A 17,994-nucleotide genomic window follows, 5' to 3' on the forward strand; every position below is an offset into this window, starting at 1 on the left:
TACCTCACAAATGAGGACATTGAGAATTCAATGACACACATGAATCAAGGCGGACCATGTTCACTGTCAAACAAGTGCCGTAGTGGAAAACATTAAGGATGAATTAAACTGTGGCTTGTGTCAGAGGGAGAGCATATGTTAGCTGCAATCTATAGGAAACAACTTATTACCTTCGCACATTAAACTTTTTGTGAGGAGAAAAAAAACAGGACAGATTTGTTTGGCTGGAAAAACTATTCGTTTCAGGAGCTTTTATGTAGGGACACGAAAACGGATGCACACTTAAGATATCTTTCATTTTTCTGATAGTCTTTGAGAGCACTTGGTTCATTTGTGCATATGAGCAACAGATTATACAGTCTGGACCACATGATGTTCAGTTTGTGTCAACATGATGTACATGTAGGTGCATACACACTCCCTTAAATAAATAATCAAACCGCACAGATTATGAGGCAAGTGGTTCTCATCCCTGCAGGTTAAGGTTCTCATCCTGTAGACAGCCTACAACTGAACTGCCATGCAGGCATCACCAGCTGTACTCCAAGACCACTGACCCGGAGTCTGCCCGAGCTGGTACGAGATGAAAAACGCTTGTGCTCGATGGTTAACGGTCAATGAACTTTTCCACTAGGAAACTGATAACAGAAGATTATTCTCTCAGACAGAAAACAATAAAAAGATGAAACATCTACCAAGACTGCCACTAACCAGTGTTTTGGAGGTGTAATTACAGAGCTGACATATGAAAGGAGATTGCTCCAACATTTCAGAAAGCGATTTATTTAGACATTCAGTTAAGTGAAAGAAAAGTTTGTTTTTTTAACTGCCAATGTTTTATTAAAAACATAAATTGTGACTACTGTCAGTGACTGTTATTGGAAAAGAAACCGAATAAAAAACAAAGCAGAAGTGGAGAATCTACAGCTGTGTTCGCACAGAAAACACGATGACCAGAGGACATAAAGTCGATAACATTTGGTGACATATAAAAATAAACTTTTTCAGTTTGCTGTGCATTAAATAGCCTTTTATTCAAGACTGCTGGTTAGACAGAAAGGAAAAACACCCGAAGACAGAACTGTGGAAAACTGTGCTCTATATTTTTCTAAACAACAAATTCCATCAATCGCGATACTTTTAACTGACACTTGAGCTCGAGATGTCTCCCATTTCACAGACAAGCCTATTTTCAGTGTACCTATTTTCACGTGCATCACACCAGTATAAATGGCAGATGAAGGTGAGAAATTCAGCACGTGCATCAGTTTCCACAGTGAAGTGAACATCAAAGAAAACCCGCAAAAAGGATGATGTATTTTTTTTTGACCGGAGGATGCAAATATCTACATAAAAAAAACAAAACACTCTGCATGCAAAATTAGCACAGAAATACAACAAATCCATCACAGAGTGAATGACCGACCCCAGTGACAGATGGTGTGTGTGTGTATATGTCTTTTTTCCTCGGTCATCCAGCCTGTCTCTGTATTTGGGCGGCTGACACAGTGAAGAAACACTTCATAAAGGTAAGCAGTGGAAACACCTTGAAGCACAGAAAAGGTGCTTGTTTATCTGCTGCACATCATAGCACTAAAATCACACCAATAATAATTCACTGATGCTTCCAGACACAATACGTTTATCAGTTCAAACACCCGGGAGGTATTCCTGGAGCCCACCCCGGTCTCTTTTCCTCTGGTCCCTCCGCCCCTTAATGAATATTGATAAGCCCTCCCTGCTGTGCTTAATGTTAACGCCATGAAAAATTATGCTGGCTGTGTCACTCACACATAATCCCCCGAGGGGCACGGCACAAAACCAATGCACAGCCACCTCAGACACCAAGACGAGAAGAGAATTAGAGGTCAGAACCTACAAGAACAGCAGCCTCATTTCTGTGAGAGTCTTGATGATGATGGAGGTGCGTACTCGTGTTAAGGCTGTGAGCCAGCAAGCATGTGATGCAGTGCGAAAGGGACATTTTTCTAACAGCTTGCCCGATATCGTCAAGCAGTGACAGCTTAGTTCTGGAATCATGTCAACACAAAAGGAAATGCATAGACCAAAGAAGACCATTTGCTCCAAAGGTCAGCCATGTAATACATCTGTAATTCAAACCCAAACAAAAGGAAGAAAGACGTGAGGCAGCTAGCTGACGCTCCAAGCAAGCAGCAAACAAGGCCTGCAAGACGGGATTTTTTTTTTTTACTAACCTAGTGATAACCTTTTCGTTAATCTAGTCTTGAATGTGTCAGAAAACAGTGTAAAACCTGCATAACAAGAAAGTAGCTGAAGTTTTAACATTTAAGAATAGCAGATGTTTTGTTATAATTATCAGTTATACTTGTTGGTATAATTGGAAACAAAGCTGCAGCAAGAATATTAATCCGAATATAAAAGGAGTAATTTAACATTCCATGACATTCCACCTTTCACAGAAGGAAAATTATCAGGATTTATTCATTTTTAACATTTTGTTTATAACAAAAAAAAAAAAAAAAAAAAAAAAAAAAAGTGAAGAAACATGAGGGACATACCGTATTTCCCGGACTACAGAGCGCACCTGAATATTAGCCGCACAAGCTAAAATCAGGGGAAAATCCTGTTTTGTACATACATTAGCCGCACCTGACTAAAAGCCGCAGGTGTTTCAATGTTGACTTATCATATGTAAAAGAATATGCACAAAGGGAATTGTCAGGAAAGAGACGGCTGTTTGGAGACACACCCCTTTTATTAATATTTTGAAAAACAAGTTATGGGTACATATTTGCATAACTTTTTAGGTATATGTACAAGTACCGGTAATTACAAGTACAAAACATGTACTGTGCTTCATAAATGAGTAACAAATGTAGTACATAACAATAACCTACAGCACACCAGAAAAATAGATTCAGACTACCTTTTAAGCTGAGGTGCAGTGACACAGCTTTAACAAGAAGAAAAGTCAGTCATTCACCACCATCTTTCTCTTCTTCCTGCGCACTAAAACCACCAAAGTCCTCTTCTCCAGGAAACGAACAGGTTCAGGATGGCTTCGTCATCCACTCTCCGCTTCTCTCCTTCGTTGTCACTTTCAAAACCAACCAAAGAAATCCTCGTTGTCAGTGTCGGAGTCGAACACCCTCAGAAGGGCCGTGGCGGTGTCCTCCTCTCCATCATGCAGCAGTCCAGCCCTTCGAAATCCGTTGGTGATCGTGGATGTTTTCACACTTTTCCACGCTGTCAGAATCCACCGGTGGAGTTGAGCATAACTTGCTTTTCGCAAGTTTATCGCCGCTCATCATCCACGCCTCCAGCTGAACGCGTAGTGCTACTTTGAAGTTTGTTTTTCGCGCTACTTCGTACGGCACTACGTTGCCTGGCGGATGGACATGTGATCAAAATACCACTCTTGAACCCCGATCCTTCCGCCAGGCAACGTAGTGCCGTACAACAGCGGAACAAACAAAACAAATCCGCTCATGGATGATCCATAGAAAAGCCGCACCTGACTAAAAGCCGCAGGGTTCAAAGCTTGTGCAAAAAGTAGCGGCTTATAGCCCGACAATTACGGTACATAAACTTTTCTTAAGTAAGCAAGCAGGAAAAGCCAGGAAAACTTTGCTTTAGTGTCTTTGTTTGCTTAACATAACAAACTGTGTAAACCATATATTTTTATTATCTTTATAGACAGTCCTACCTCCTATGTTGCACAGCTGGCTCTACAGAAAGATTCTGTTGAGACTGAAGGACGACATTAATTTTAATCGTTCATTTGAGTGTATTTTAAAGTCTTCCTCTAATAGTAAAGACATCTGATGTAGTGAATCAACAACAGCTGCTGAGGTAGCGAGCATATAACTGATGTGTTTGCCGGTGTAGAGAACACACACAGACACACACACAGACCCCTTGAATCAGGGTGTGCATTGCCAGGTTGCGCTGAGAGATTATTTGTAATTATGTGTAGTGCGGTGACTTTCATAGATAAACACGTGCACCTATTTTTGTAAGTTAAGTTACTCATAAAAATACTCCTAATAAGGCTTTATGGCCAAACAAATTTTGAGAGTTTACCATGAGAAAGAGCAAAGTGCAGGGAGATGATCTGAAAATATAGGAGGGACCTGGTCATAGCAGGTATGGTTCTTTATGCCCAGGCCTACGTTGGGGTCGGTTGTGTGTCTACTCCATCAGCATTTTAAATACATAATGAAACTGTAAATCACAATAGGGGTGGCAAGGAGCTCTAGGAATAGGTTAGCAATCTCTAGCTGTTGGACTGGCAGTGGCTCTCAGTCTCTAACCTAGCCCGCCGTCTGGTTAACAAATGGTTTCCTAGATTTTGCTTTTATGACGTCTTTTATGATGTACTGCATAAACACAGACATACTGTTAAACTGATACTTAAGCAGCAAGAACATTTTAAGAAATCTGGTTAAAAGAATAATTACTAAACAGTACTAATGTGTACTAACTGTGGGTGTTTTTACACTGTTTAAGTGCTCTTAGTTTATAATCGGCAAAATCGGCACAGAAGCTGTTCTGTTTTAAACTACTTTTTAATTAAGCTTCCCTCAACCTTATCTACTTCAGTTAGTGGTTTCCTACATTTCCCTGAATGCGTCCTGACAGAAAAGAGAGCTGAACTTGTTACTCAAAGTGCACCGTAGGTTGTGGCTGCCCTGCTTTTAATCTATTCGATTTGCTTCAGGAGGAGAAATTGGTATGTCTAGCTCTTCAGCAACGGATTATTCAGCCGTGATTGCTGAACAATAGCAGCTGTTTCTGAGTGTGGATGAGCTAACACAAAAAGCTGGCTTTTAATATTAACGTTTCAAGCAGCTGAGCATTATTTGGCTATCACTCCTCCGAGGGTGTAATGGAAGTTTTTGTTTGACTGACTGTGAGATGAAATGGCACAGTGTCCAGACCAGCAGGTTTTGGACCCCGGTTGGATTTTTCTTTGAAATGTTGCTGTGCTGAGTAGTAACAACTCATGATTTGATAGAAATGAAGAAGGGATCGGTCAGGGAATAAGCTGAGAAGCAGAACAGAGTGTTTTTGGCCAGAGTATTTTAAAGAAACAGAGCAGAAGAGGAAGATGGGGGATGATGATGAAAAGGGATTTAGCAGATAAAGCTGATAAAAATGATTCCACTTTGTTCCTGCAGCCTTGGACGGGCATTATGTTTTAACGTCTTTAGCTGTAGCTCAAACTTGTAATATTCAGGCAGAGATGGAAAACAATTCACGCTTTTTAGTTCTTAGTCACACAGTCCATTGAAAATGACAGGTATTCATTGGTTTTCACTTCTTAAGATTGTGGGGATTCCTATATTTTCTGTGTTTTGTGCCAAAAGCCATTTTCGCACATGAATTTCGGACAGTTTATGGAGAATTAAGTCAGGATATTTTCCACATTTGCCATTTTTTCACAAAGCAGGAAATAGCCTGCCTCAGATGAGTTTGCACTGCTGAAAATACTCTGTGGTTTGGATGAGGTAATTACCTGGACTGAGCGTGCAGGAGGCAGGACACGTGACACCCACTCTAGGGCTGCCACAAACGATTATTTTGATAGTCGACTAGTCACCGATTATTTATGCGATTAGTCGACTAATCAGATCATCATCCACTGGACGTAAAACTACAGCTTATTGCACCAGCAGCATCTGCTCTTATATAACTATCATTAGCTTACAGCTTTAAGCTTTTAAGGTGCTAACTAAAAATAAAGACAAGATGATAGTTTATTCAATTTTAATGAAATTTGCAGATTGTTTCGGTAAAGTTTAATAAACTCCTTGCTATCTAAAATATAACAGGACACCGGAGTATATTCTCCAGCATCTCACACTTCTGATAATCAGCTGTCTGCTTGACGTTTATTCAGCTGTGTAAAAACTATAACTTTAATCTCAGCCAAACCGATTTACTCAGGAACAAATAAAAAAAAAAAAAAAAAAAAAAAAAAAAAAAAAAAGCCAAACAACAACATTTTTAATTTATCTAAGTGACTCATATATATTTAACCTGAGTCGCGAAAGACGGCGGTGGGTTTGAAAACAATTTGCCGGGAGTCCGGTGTTCTCACCGCGCTAGTGAGCCTAGCCCCCGGCTAGCTATCGAGCTAGTGGGTAACAGACGTCTCCGAAAACGTCGGAGCGCTTTTGAAAATATGTGGTGTCCTGCTAAACTGAGCCGATATTTGAGGTTTACACAGCTACATTCTCGCCTGAAAATATGTTAAACGTTTATTTTGTGACCCAGAAAGAATAATAAGAGTAATATTAAAACTAACTAGCTACCGCCATTGTTGGAAACTAAGCTGGGCCGCGCTATGAATTCTGGGACACAGCTGCTTCTTCTTCTTCGGGGTTTAACGGCAGCTGGCATCCTTGTACATGCTGTGCTGCCATCTTCTGTTTCAGTCCGTTATTACACTCTTAAATCCTGCTATTATTCCTGCGTCTTTTGCGATCTTACAAAGCTTCAAACGACACGTCGACTATTAAATCAGTCGTCGACGATTTTGATAGTCGACGTAATCGTGACTAGTCGACAAATCGTGGCAGCCCTAACCCACTCACTAGTAAAGCTGCTGATCATAAGCAAAATAATGATCACCTTCTCATTAGCTTAAAAGACATGCAGTTATTTCATGTTAAAAACACATGTTTCTACTGTATGTTTCCTTGAACGTTAAAATATAATTCAATTGAAGAAAAAAGAAAAAAAAGGGAGGCAGGCGTGGAGGACACAGGTTTGTCCTAAAAGGGAGTTGACTAGTGGGTGTTTTTCACAGAAAATCCCCTATTGCAAGGGCAAATGCTGATCCCTGCCAGCCTGTCTCCACTGTGGGAGCAGATGAGGGCGAACAGAGCCTAAGGCAGCAATGGGCTTGAGTGCCTTGGGGGAAAAGAGGGACAACAAGCTGAAGCCAAGCTAAGTATCGTGTACTACCAAAAGTGGACTGGGTAAGAGACGCCGAAAGATCCAGAAACAAAGACAGCTGCAGGCAGACGACAGTCCTTCCAAGGGTTCAACTGCAAAAACTTTACTACTTGGATCTTGTTGACAAATGCTTCACTTGGCTATAATTTCCATGTTCATGAGTATGCTAGTGTGTGCTTGGGCTCACATGATGTAAATTTTGTCAGATGGCAAGTGCAGTGATTTCTGCAGATGTCTGCACACCTGCCCATTTTTTATGACTCGTCGTAGTGTAGTCCCGTGGAGTCTACACTACGACGACGATTGACCAACTCCACATGCGTCCTTACAGCCTTAGAAGGAGCGCAACACAAATGACTACTCGTCCGTGGTGGGTGCAGCTGTCCACGCTCGCGCCGCAGTATAATCCCCGCCTCGAGCCTAATGCAGAGCCTACGATGTAACCATCACAACGCCTGTGTTGTTCTGGATTTTCTGTGCCAAAACACTAGCTGGGGGTGGAATATCTTTCCTTGAGTTTATAAATTCTCTTAGCGGATTTAAAAAAGAAAAAAAATGGCAGCAGCAGAAGAAGTGTGCTGGAGGACACTACGGTACCGAACAGGCCAATCACAAATCACAGTCGGACGGATGTTATTTGGCTACGATGGAGGATTTCTGAAGGGTTTAAAGCTGAAGTATAAATCCCACATTACTCACCTTGGCTTCAGCTTAGCCAAACAGCAAATGAATCTGGGCTTTCAGGGAGCAGCAAAAACACACCGCTGTAAGGGAGAGGTGTGCGCTTGATTCATGACACACCTTTTCACTCAATTAAAGTGAAATCAAGTCGGTAATCACTTTATACCAATTATTTTGCTTGCATAATCGTTGGAAGCCAGAATCACAATTGAGATTAAAATCTGATTAAGCACTAAATGCACCAGAATATTAGTGGTACCTTTTGCACATCACACGAAATGTGTGCTACAGGGGGATTTAGGAAATGATGAGACCTTTTCTTGCCGTTTTAAAGAATCAAATAATGGGGAAAATAATCTGTATTGTTACTGGAGAGTAAAGGGCTTATGAAAAATAAAATGCCTTCAGTGGGTCAGCAGCCTTTGTAAACCTGCTTAACTGTCTGAAGATGTGCAACACTTTCAGATGATGGCAGCATACATTTGAATCTCTGTGGCTTTGAAAATCTGGTATTAGTGATAAGCCTTTCATGCTTCGCTTTAAGCCCATCTAATCAAAACTTCATCCTAGTAAGATCAACAGCGCCTCTACTACCTGAGGAGACTGCGGAGCGCACACATTCCCAGATCTCTGATGTTGAACTTCTACAACTGTGCCATCAGCAGCGTTCTGACGTATGGATTTCTAGTGTGGTTCCCCAGCTGCACCAAGGCCGATCAGCAAGCACTCCAGCGGGTGGTGAAAGAAGCTGGCAGAATTATTGGAACAAGTCTGCCAGAGATCAGTAATATCTTCCCCACTCGCTGTCTGAGGAGGGTGCACAGTATCCTGCGGGACCAACATCACCCTGCGCGCCACCTTTTCCATCTGCTGCCCTCAGGGAGAAGGTACAGGTCTATACAGGCCAGAACATCCAGACTGGCCAACAGCCTGTATCCACAGGCTGTGAGGCTCCTGAACTCTCTGCCCCCCTCTCACGGACAATAACCATATCCAACTTCTTAATAGCAATGAACTGGTCTGCATTGGTGCATCATATCTTTATTCTCTTCCCCCTCCTGCCCCCCCCTCTTTCTTAAATAGATAACTATCATATCTGATATCATATCTCACAGTACAATAATATTGAATGGGTTGCATTGTTGTATTTTGTCATGTTTCTCAGGTCTTTGTCTGAATTTCTACGAACATTATTGCTAAGGATTGTCTTACTGCATTGGAGTCACACTGGGTTAAATATGTACACTTGGGTTTTAAGGGGTATTTATTATTTTCTTCTTCTTTTTTTTTTTTTTTTTTGGGTTGTATGGAAGCCCCAAACGCAATTTCATTGTTCTTGACAATGACAATAAATAAATAAATACTAAATACAAATACTAATGCAATATTTGCACATGTTGATGGAAAGAGAGGGACCCCCTCCCCCCCCCAAAAAAAACAAAAAAACAATTCGTCGCAAAAGCTGCTTTATACGCTTCAATAGGTGTAAAAGCACAAGCTGCCTGTACAATATACTTGAAGTGTATGACAGTGAGAATAATTGCCATGTCAAATCCTCTTGGGCTTTCAACATGTTCCTGTTCGTTTGATGCATGACAACTGCCAAGGTGACAAGCAGACTGTCACAAAGCCGAGGGTGAGATAAAGCTTGGAGACACATTTAAATACCGGCTTGCGATTTCCAAGTGGTGACATTGCACTGAAGGTATGACAGTTTTGTTCACACTGCATAGGAATTGATTTTTTGGTTTTAAAACAACTTAAGCATTAATATTGCAGCCTCTCTACAGCCAGAGAAAGACAGGAAACATTAGTAAGAGAGATTTATCAAGACAGGCAGCTCATTTAAACAACACATTTTGAGGGTTATCACAGGAACGTGGAATGAAGAAAATGTGTGGGTGTTTTATTATATTTATCTAGTGGGAACCTCCTGCCATAGATGCTTCACTAAATTAGATCTTCAACACCTCCCAAGATGTGAAAGGTAAATTTGGACTCTTAGCACACATCTTCACTGATGAGCAATTTTTACACATGAACTCGATAATTTCAGGAGAATCAGGTGGGAATATTTTTCACAGTTTTCTGCACACACAGCACCAGAAACATGGAAAGCAAAAAAAACTCTTCATCCATCTGTTGATTTTCTACTCCAACTAAACATGGTATTCCAAATTCCATGGTATTCGCCCTCCCTAGCACTGCTTTCCAATTCCTCATGGGGGAATCCTGAAGTGGTTCCAGTGCAGGCAAAAGATATAATGTGTCCAGTGAGTTCTAGGTTTACCCCGAAGTGTCCTCTCACTTAGACATGCCTGGAAAACCCTTTAAGGGAGGCCATCCTGATCAGATGCCCAGACCACCTCAAATACACTACAGCATAGGCCCTACTCAATGAGGTACTATTAATTAATCTTAAGTCCTAAAAAGTTCAAAGCTGCTGTGCATGTTTAAAAAAAAAGGAAGGCTAAATATGCAAAGACGGGCTCTCCATTTTGCAGGCAGCAAAGCTGCGGGATCCCTTCCACTGCCCTGAAGGTGAAAAGACTGTCGGTGAAACAAAGGAGACTGCAGATTTTTAGCTGTACGATAGAAAAAGAGAAATTCTCTCTGACCGTTGACACAAATGGAGGAATAATCTGGATGGTTCCTGAGTTGATGGCCACCAACGCTGCATTTACTGAAAGTACAAAAGTGAATCTCTTTGACACAAGTCTCTATCTGCCTCATGAAAGGGGGGGCAACAGTCTGTGCCTCCATTTGTCGCGGGGGGAATGAATTGAATAACCTCTCAGGCTAACCTGGCCAGGAGGAGCGATGAGTGTGTGGCATACAAATGATGACGACATAAACGCAGCGGCTGGGTGCTCAGTCGTGCGAGAATATAAACTGTGCTGTGATCGTCTGCTTTTCTGATGCACCTGACCCCCCCGTCATTGTTAACACAGGGCTAATCTAGTTCACTACATCAGACGTGAAAAAAAAAAACAACAAAAAACACATTATTAGGTTTTTGGTGTCATCTTAAATACAGAAAGGCAACACACACACACACACACACACACACACACACAAAGGATTATCTTGAAGAAGCTTAATTGTTTCCCAGGCAACTAGTTCCCCCACTAAGACGATGACTGTGAAATTTCCGCTAGCGATTATTTTACTTTCAAATGACTTAGCTGTGTCCTCAAGCTAAATCCTTCATGTGAGCCAACCTAGTTTTAAGACGGAGGGGGGTGGGGGTGAAATAGATTAGAGACCTCGAGGAAAAAAACAACATCTCTTTTAGCCCCCGGTACAATAACAAAACCGAGCCGTGAGCTGAAATGAAAAGGTTAGCTCAATGTTTATCGTTAATGATGGTGGGCTTCTGATGAGACCCAGCAGGGGTGATTAATTCATGCAATAAACAAGGCCGTCTAGGGTGTAGTAATTTCAAATTGCCAGATGAGTCACACAAAGCGGTTTTCCTTAATCATTTTAAGCAGGTGCCTGAACGGATATAGCCAATCACAGTGGTCAGAAAACATCAGCATCTCCCACAAGTGTCAACAAACACTGGCGTCCATTTTCTTTCTTAATTTGCAGTCGAGTGCTGATTCAGAGAGTAATTATTGTGCAGTAATAAACACAGGCACAATCAATGACAGTGTCACTTTGTGTGGTTTGGGTTAATAAAAGCTGGCTTCCTCCCAAAGGTATGCCTTTTGTCATGTCCGCAGAGACCGATGCACATGTGGCCTGCCGCTCGCTCGCGACCGTATCTCTTCCTCAAAGGGCTCAGAGCCGCGACAGTGGCACATAATAACCATTGTCTGTGGTAAATCCCCAGCGCAGCGAGCTGGGGGGGGGGGGACCCACACGAGAATCGAAACAGGTTTTAAAGTCACACTGCACACTTGTTTTCCACCATTTCAGAGGACCAGAATACTGTCATCTAAAGAAAAAAAAAAAGGCAGCATGCATTATGCAGCAGCAGCAACAACAACTCCACAGTGGCCTTAGGTCACTCGAATACACCAAACAAAAAATACAAACAAACAGCAGCAGTATGCGGTGAGTTACAAAAACACAACTGCATTACATCTCCTTTTTTTTTTTCCCAGAGAAAAGCCATGAAAACAGCACATTGCTGCTGCTGCCCATATCAGCTTTACCATCTACACTCAGGGTTATGAGTCATTACAGCAATGCTCCGAATGTGTAACATCTCCTTACCTGCAGTTGGGAGGTGGGTCTAGTGTTATTTCCGCAAGCTCTTTTTGAATCCTGCAAAAGAAAGATTTGCAAATTAAAATTCATCTGAAAGAGTGGAGATTTCCTTGGTGCATTTATTCAGTGATACAAAAGCTTTCAAAGAGGTGTGGTTGCCTTTAACCCAAATCTCTAACGGAAAAAGAGATGCAGACGACCTCCAAAGAGGTTCTGGCCTTTCCCCTAAAAGAAAGTTTTTCTTGTAATTAGGATTCCGTTTACTCAACTAGAAAACACCTTTTTTTCCCCTATTAAATGGCTTATAAATGAGATTCTAAAAACTCAATATGATACTACAGTACTGATGTCGAGTCTGCTTAAATCATAATCAAGTGTCCACGCCTGTGGTCGACTACGCAATTAGACATTGCTGCCCTCAATAGTCTGCACCTAAAATACTAACTGTTTATATTAATTGTCTTTATTTTATTAAATGCCAACACCAGGGAACAGTTTTCTGTGATTTTACAATCGTGCCCACCACTAATCGGGGCTGCGGTGCTCCTCACCCTCCCTGTCAGGGGAAGATGTGAACTTCCCCTCAAGTTAGGTGGAAAGTTCTGCAATAGGTTCATATAGACAATGACTGGCTGTATGTCAGCCCTGATATTTAACCTGCTGACATGTAATATGTGTAATAACAGTGTGGCTTTGCAATACAGTTCTCCACACTGATGATGATATAATTATTGATGCTTTAATATGATCATTTTCATGAGAGTCATACTAAACTGAACATGCTTCACTATAGTTTCATTCAGAAGCTCCACAAACAACCAACATTGACATGACAAGCTCATGCTTGTGTGTGTGTGGGAAGCGGTTACACTGATTTATCAGCATCATGGGAGAAAACAGAAGGATATTTCTGACAGTTTGATTGATTTTTGAGTTACAGAGTAATAAGATTGTACTTGGAGAGACGCTTGCTTTGTCAGTGGAAAGCTGCTGTGTGTTGTTTGGCATGATGAAGAGTGGAGGACAGGCAGGTGCAACATTTTAAACATCTAAAAACAGGCTGAAGGAGTTAGTAGAACTGTGAAGAAGGTAAGGAAGCAAAGAGCCAAAATATGTCATGATGTAATTCCACCTTTTCACTTTCACCTAATATCCACCCACTTTTCTTTTCAGCCATAATTGTATGTCAGCATGTAAAAGTCTCTTCATGCTGGAAGTTAGAAATAGTCTAACTTCCAGCATCCACCCACTTGGGCCACACGTGCATTATGGAGGGTGGACAGTGCTACAATAGTAGGTGCACATTAACCTCCTCTCCTTCCGCTCCTGCAGTGATACTACTGGTTATTGCCAAGTGCAGCCTTATTCGGCACATCCGCGCGAGGAAAGAAGTAATTACTAATTTGTGCCACACATTTTAGTGATATTAAAAATATGATTTGGTTTCTTAAGAATACAATTAACTGTTTCAAATAGCTCATAATAAAAATGCAATACGTCTATGGAGAGCATGTAATTTTGTCCATTAGCTTGTGCTCAGCTTTGATTGCCAAATGTTTTCTTACTTTTAGACTAGTCCGTTGGTGTGATTTCTTTCCACCCTCCTGTTTAAAACAAGTCAATTATTGGCCAGCAGCTTCCACATCAGCCACACCACCAAGAAAAAAAGAAACTGAGAAGTGAACAGAAGTTGCGGTTTTGGACAATTGTTGATAGTTGCCTTAAATATATGCAAATCAGTCATGCTTGCTTGGGTAAAAGTAAAACTACTTACAGTTTATAACAGTGCAGATTTCAAGTGTTAGATCGCAAATATAACCAGATTAAGTACTCCTATTATCTGTTTATTAAGCACGAGGATAAATTAGACAGCTTTGATCATTTGCTACAGATAACCAGAAAATTGGGATTCAGGCACTGCTGCACAAAAACAACGCTGAAGTCCGCCCATGTTTTGGCTTTTTCTGCTTACAAACCCCCCCCCAGAGATGTTCATAATGTCAGTCTCTGTTATAAAAAGACTCAGTGGCCTAAGCCAAGTGGTTGCATAATTCTCTCATCGGCTGTCTTTTTTGGGAATAAGTGCGAAGACTGGTTGGAGGTAAGTGTTGGTGGTGGTGTAGGCTGTGGAGCACGAGGCGCATCCAGTCGAACAAACAGGCTGGAACGAGAATCTCTCTTTATAAATGACAGCAGTGACACCTCAGCGCAGAGCTGGGTGAGTTTCTTCCTTTCTGTGGGTTAAGCGGCACACTGAATCGCGTGGATGTTTGAAATGACAATGCCTGTGGGACTGCAGTCTTTTTATATTACTTCACACCCCTGGGGCACAAGAAGGGGGAGAGGCCTTCAGTTTAACAAACAACTCCTGTGTAAACGCTCGGCTCTCAAAGCCAGATTCAAGCCCTCTCTTCTTTTCTTACCTCTTGGCACTAGTTGAAAGTTTAGCAGCGGTTTTACTCGAGATCTTAGTCTCCTTCTTTTTGGGCTGTGCTTGCTCTCGCTCCTGTTCAGCAGGTACCGATTCCCGTTGCTCAATATCCGAGCTTCCCCCGCTTGTGCTGGGGCTGTCGTCTGGTCTCTGCACTTCGCTGGACATCGTGGGCCCTAAAGCAATAAATGAACATGCAAATATTAATAGGTTGCAAGTTTCCACAATGTCTGATAGTTGGGTAGACTTGGGGACAGCAAAATGTACTTAATCTAAATCAAAAGCTGGGTGTGGGCGAGGGTTAAAATTGTGCAGAGTGAAAGCTGATGAAAAGACATTTGTCAAAGCTTACAGTGCAGCAGATTACACATGTATAAGGCCCCTGTTAAGAATATAATGAGACATTCACCCAATCATCTGCTAGGGGTTACAGACAGAGCAGTCATTAGGTAGACTCCACTGGCCTAGATTTCTAAAACAAACTAGAGGTCCTGTCACTGCTCTGTGTCATACTCTCTCCTCTTCTTTACTGGATAATGTGGTAGTAGTTTGAGACACAGAAAGCTCTTTGTGGATGAAAAATATAAATATCAATACACTACCCTGGTTCTGTTGCTCATTTGTTTACAAACGACAAAGACAACGCAGGAACAGGGGTGTGTCCAGAGTGGGGGCCGTGGGGTGGCTTCAGCCCCGACTGAAAATTATTTACATATTCTTTTGCAGATTTTAAACAAATAAATCTACTTTTCCTATGCTATGTTACGTTTTGTAAGTTATCTAAAACCTTACCACCAGGGGGCATCATTTTACCTCTGGGCAACTTAAAATGTTTTGTTCTTTTTACTTTTGGCAATTCTTTGTACCTCTAGTCTCCATTTCCTCAAGAAACTTGCCTGTGCTTTTGCCAGGAAATCTTTATAATTAAGAATTTCCTACAATGCTTCATCTAGTGGCAATAGCTGGTATTTCATGAAAGTGCTGCCCAGTGCTTGCCGAACTTCAGATGATTCAGCTGATAACTTGAGCTCACCTTGGGAGGTTTTAAACCATTTAAAAAAAACCAAACTGATAATAATAATGACCTTTTAGATTAAATTCATGTTAAAAGTTACACGCAGTAAAGCTAGTGATGTAAGTTTTGCATTACTTGCATGAATACATTTGCGTTAAAAACCCATGAGTGTTCACCCCAAGGAGTCAAAAGGATAAGGAGTAAGGCCGATAGCGCGAGTCAAATTACAGTAACATGAAGTCCTGCAGAGGCCCTATGCTTCTTTTCTTTTCTTCATCTAAAAAGCATCAAAGAAAGTGTCCGAGCTAGCTGCCTTCAAATGATCTCAGTAAACTTTCCCTCCATTTCTGATCATCAGTGATGTCAGGAGAATACCAGCTGATGGGTTTTCACAGTGCACAGTGAAGCTAATTTTCTATTCTATATCCACCTCTATTCAAGCCCTTACTTTTTCATGTAATTATGTTGCATTAAAAGTTATGAAATTGGCGGGCATGCACCAGGGGGTGCCCAAAAAAGAAAGGGGGAAAAAAAAAGAACATAACTGGCAGCAACATGGCAAATGAAAACCATATCCAGTGATTTAGACGGGGTGGTGCGAAGTGGACATTCTAAGGTAGAGGTGACTGACCAGAGATGGGAATGTCCAATAGCAACAAACCATCAGTGACAAAGCAACGGACAACGAGCAAATACTGCAATTTGGCAAAATGCTTTGTAGCAAGGTAATCCTCTAATGCATTTACCACATTCAAATGTCAATCTCAAGCCTCACAGTTGCATCTGTCCTCTTGAAGTTACTGAATGCAGCTGATTGTCAGCAGTGTCTGGTTGCTGTTAGTTGCTACCCTTTGACTGTGTTGCCACTTTACAAAAAAATTTAAAATAAATCCCAATCTGTGGTTAAGCACCATTTTTCATGTCACACCATGAGCCTGAAATTGGTACCCAACATGTTTTTCTCAACGTTTTTCTGATTCAGATTTTTTCTGCCCCCCCCCCCCCAATATGCTACCTGTTTTTTGTTTTGTTTTTCTAAATCCTGGAAACGCCCCTGGGCTTGAATAAATACCATGAACTTATTTTTTAAAAGCAAAACTGATAGATTTAAGCTCTCTGATAGGCACGAAATGAATAAAAGCGATCAACTGAAGCGGGGGATAGGTCGTCTTTCTATGAGGGGGGGGGGGGGCGTTTCACGGTGACGGTAAGGACACCAACGGCTGAAACGTACCCGGTTTCGAGATGCCAGGGTCCGTATATCCCCTCAAAAATAACAACGGACACAAGTTAAGAGGTGTGTGTGGCATAAGACATCACTTCATTGCTTTGTCAGAGCAAGGAGGTCAACATTTGTGGGGGTGAAGCACACAAAAGGGGCCGGCTAAAACAAAAGCGACCATAAACATAATTGGGAGCTAGCTAACGTTAAAAGGCCGGGGGGAGGAGGAGAAGGGTGCGTTATATTACCGCTGAGGGGGGTATTTAAAGGGAAAAAAAGAAGCAGAAGCAGGCCTCGGTGTTTTAAACTCAATGAAAATGCGCATAGGAGAAGGCGTTAATGCCGGACTCGTCCGACGGCGAGGCTGATGGAGGACGGTGAGCGGCGGCAGTGCCAGCGGAGCGGTGTGCGGTGGCGGTGCGGGGGGTAAACGTGTGGCTCCTCGCCGTTTCTGGAGTGTCCACATTGTGCGGTGAAGAGCAGTGACCCTGCCTCGGCACAAAGGGAGGCTCGTCCCACACATCCACCACCACCACCACCACCTCCCCCTTCTTTTCCTCCTCCTCCTCCCTTCTTCTTCACTGGAAAACGACACTTTTTACGGGACATTTAGTTACTTTTCGCGGATCTACGGCGGCTGAACGCGTGTGTCGACCTTACCTGACAGCTGGCCGTCGATGCTGCAATTCCGCGTCGTAATCCCAAGGTACCGAAAAAAGTATATCCTCTCACGGCCGCCTGCTCGCTCCCGTGTCCTTGCTATTTAACTGGAGGTAGCAGCAGCAGAAAAGCGATTACAGAAAACTGAGGAAGCCCCGGACCGCCTCCGCGCGCGCTCCCGGTCTGCGCACACCGCTCGTGCACGTGCGCCGCATTGGTGAGAGAAGTAGCCTACGCGAGGCCAAAGCAGTAAAGGGCCTAATGAGTAAGTTTTTTCTTTTTTTAATACGAGGAATAAAATACGTTAGTCGTGTAACAATAAGTCACCATATAAAATGTCTTTATCAGCCTGTGCAGGAGCGTAGCCAGAAATTATGAGCCCCATGTGTGCAAGAAATACCCCGCAGCCCCACTACCTCCCCTCCCAACTCCACCCTATTGCAATGTACACAGCTCACGGGTATTTAAGCCCAATTGCAGCATATGTACACACATTGTAGCGCATGATGTGTTTGCTTATTCTGGTAGACACTTGTAAGACTGCAAAGTTGGTTTGAAATCGTGTGTATCACAATAAAGCTGGATTTAAAGCTGCAGTAGGGAACATGTTTTGGTGTCTCTGGGGGGAGAATCTGAATAAGGTTTCAGTATGTTGTAAAGGAACATATAAAATGTCTTTATCAGATTTTACTGAGTGTGTTCAGGAGCGGAGCCACAAATTACGAGCCCCGTGTGTGCAGGAAATGTTTTTCCTTTATATTTTTCCTACTCTACCCTATTGAATTGCACACAGCTTAAAGCCCCAACTCCTGCAACTCTGTG

At 42.2% G+C, this 17,994-nt stretch overlaps 1 protein-coding gene across 1 annotated transcript in view; it reads right to left on the reverse strand.

Annotated features, from left to right (window-relative positions):
• Nucleotides 1-17,274, reverse strand: part of ube2e2 (ubiquitin-conjugating enzyme E2E 2) — a 39,574-nt gene extending 22,300 nt beyond the window's left edge. The window contains exons 1-3 of the mRNA XM_085365903.1: nucleotides 17,173-17,274; nucleotides 14,268-14,451; nucleotides 11,851-11,901 (exon numbers count right to left, since the gene is read on the reverse strand). Coding sequence (XP_085222029.1) covers nucleotides 11,851-11,901; nucleotides 14,268-14,443 — 227 coding nt within the window. The 5' untranslated portion in view covers nucleotides 14,444-14,451; nucleotides 17,173-17,274. The remainder of the gene's footprint in view (nucleotides 1-11,850; nucleotides 11,902-14,267; nucleotides 14,452-17,172) is intronic.
• Nucleotides 17,275-17,994: the final 720 nt, after the last annotated feature.

The sequence above is a fragment of the Diplotaxodon limnothrissa genome, linkage group LG11, assembly GCF_057381915.1.
Source record: "Diplotaxodon limnothrissa isolate DT_005_m linkage group LG11, D_limnothrissa_male_GT1.1, whole genome shotgun sequence".
NCBI classification, from domain to species: Eukaryota; Metazoa; Chordata; class Actinopteri; order Cichliformes; family Cichlidae; genus Diplotaxodon; species Diplotaxodon limnothrissa.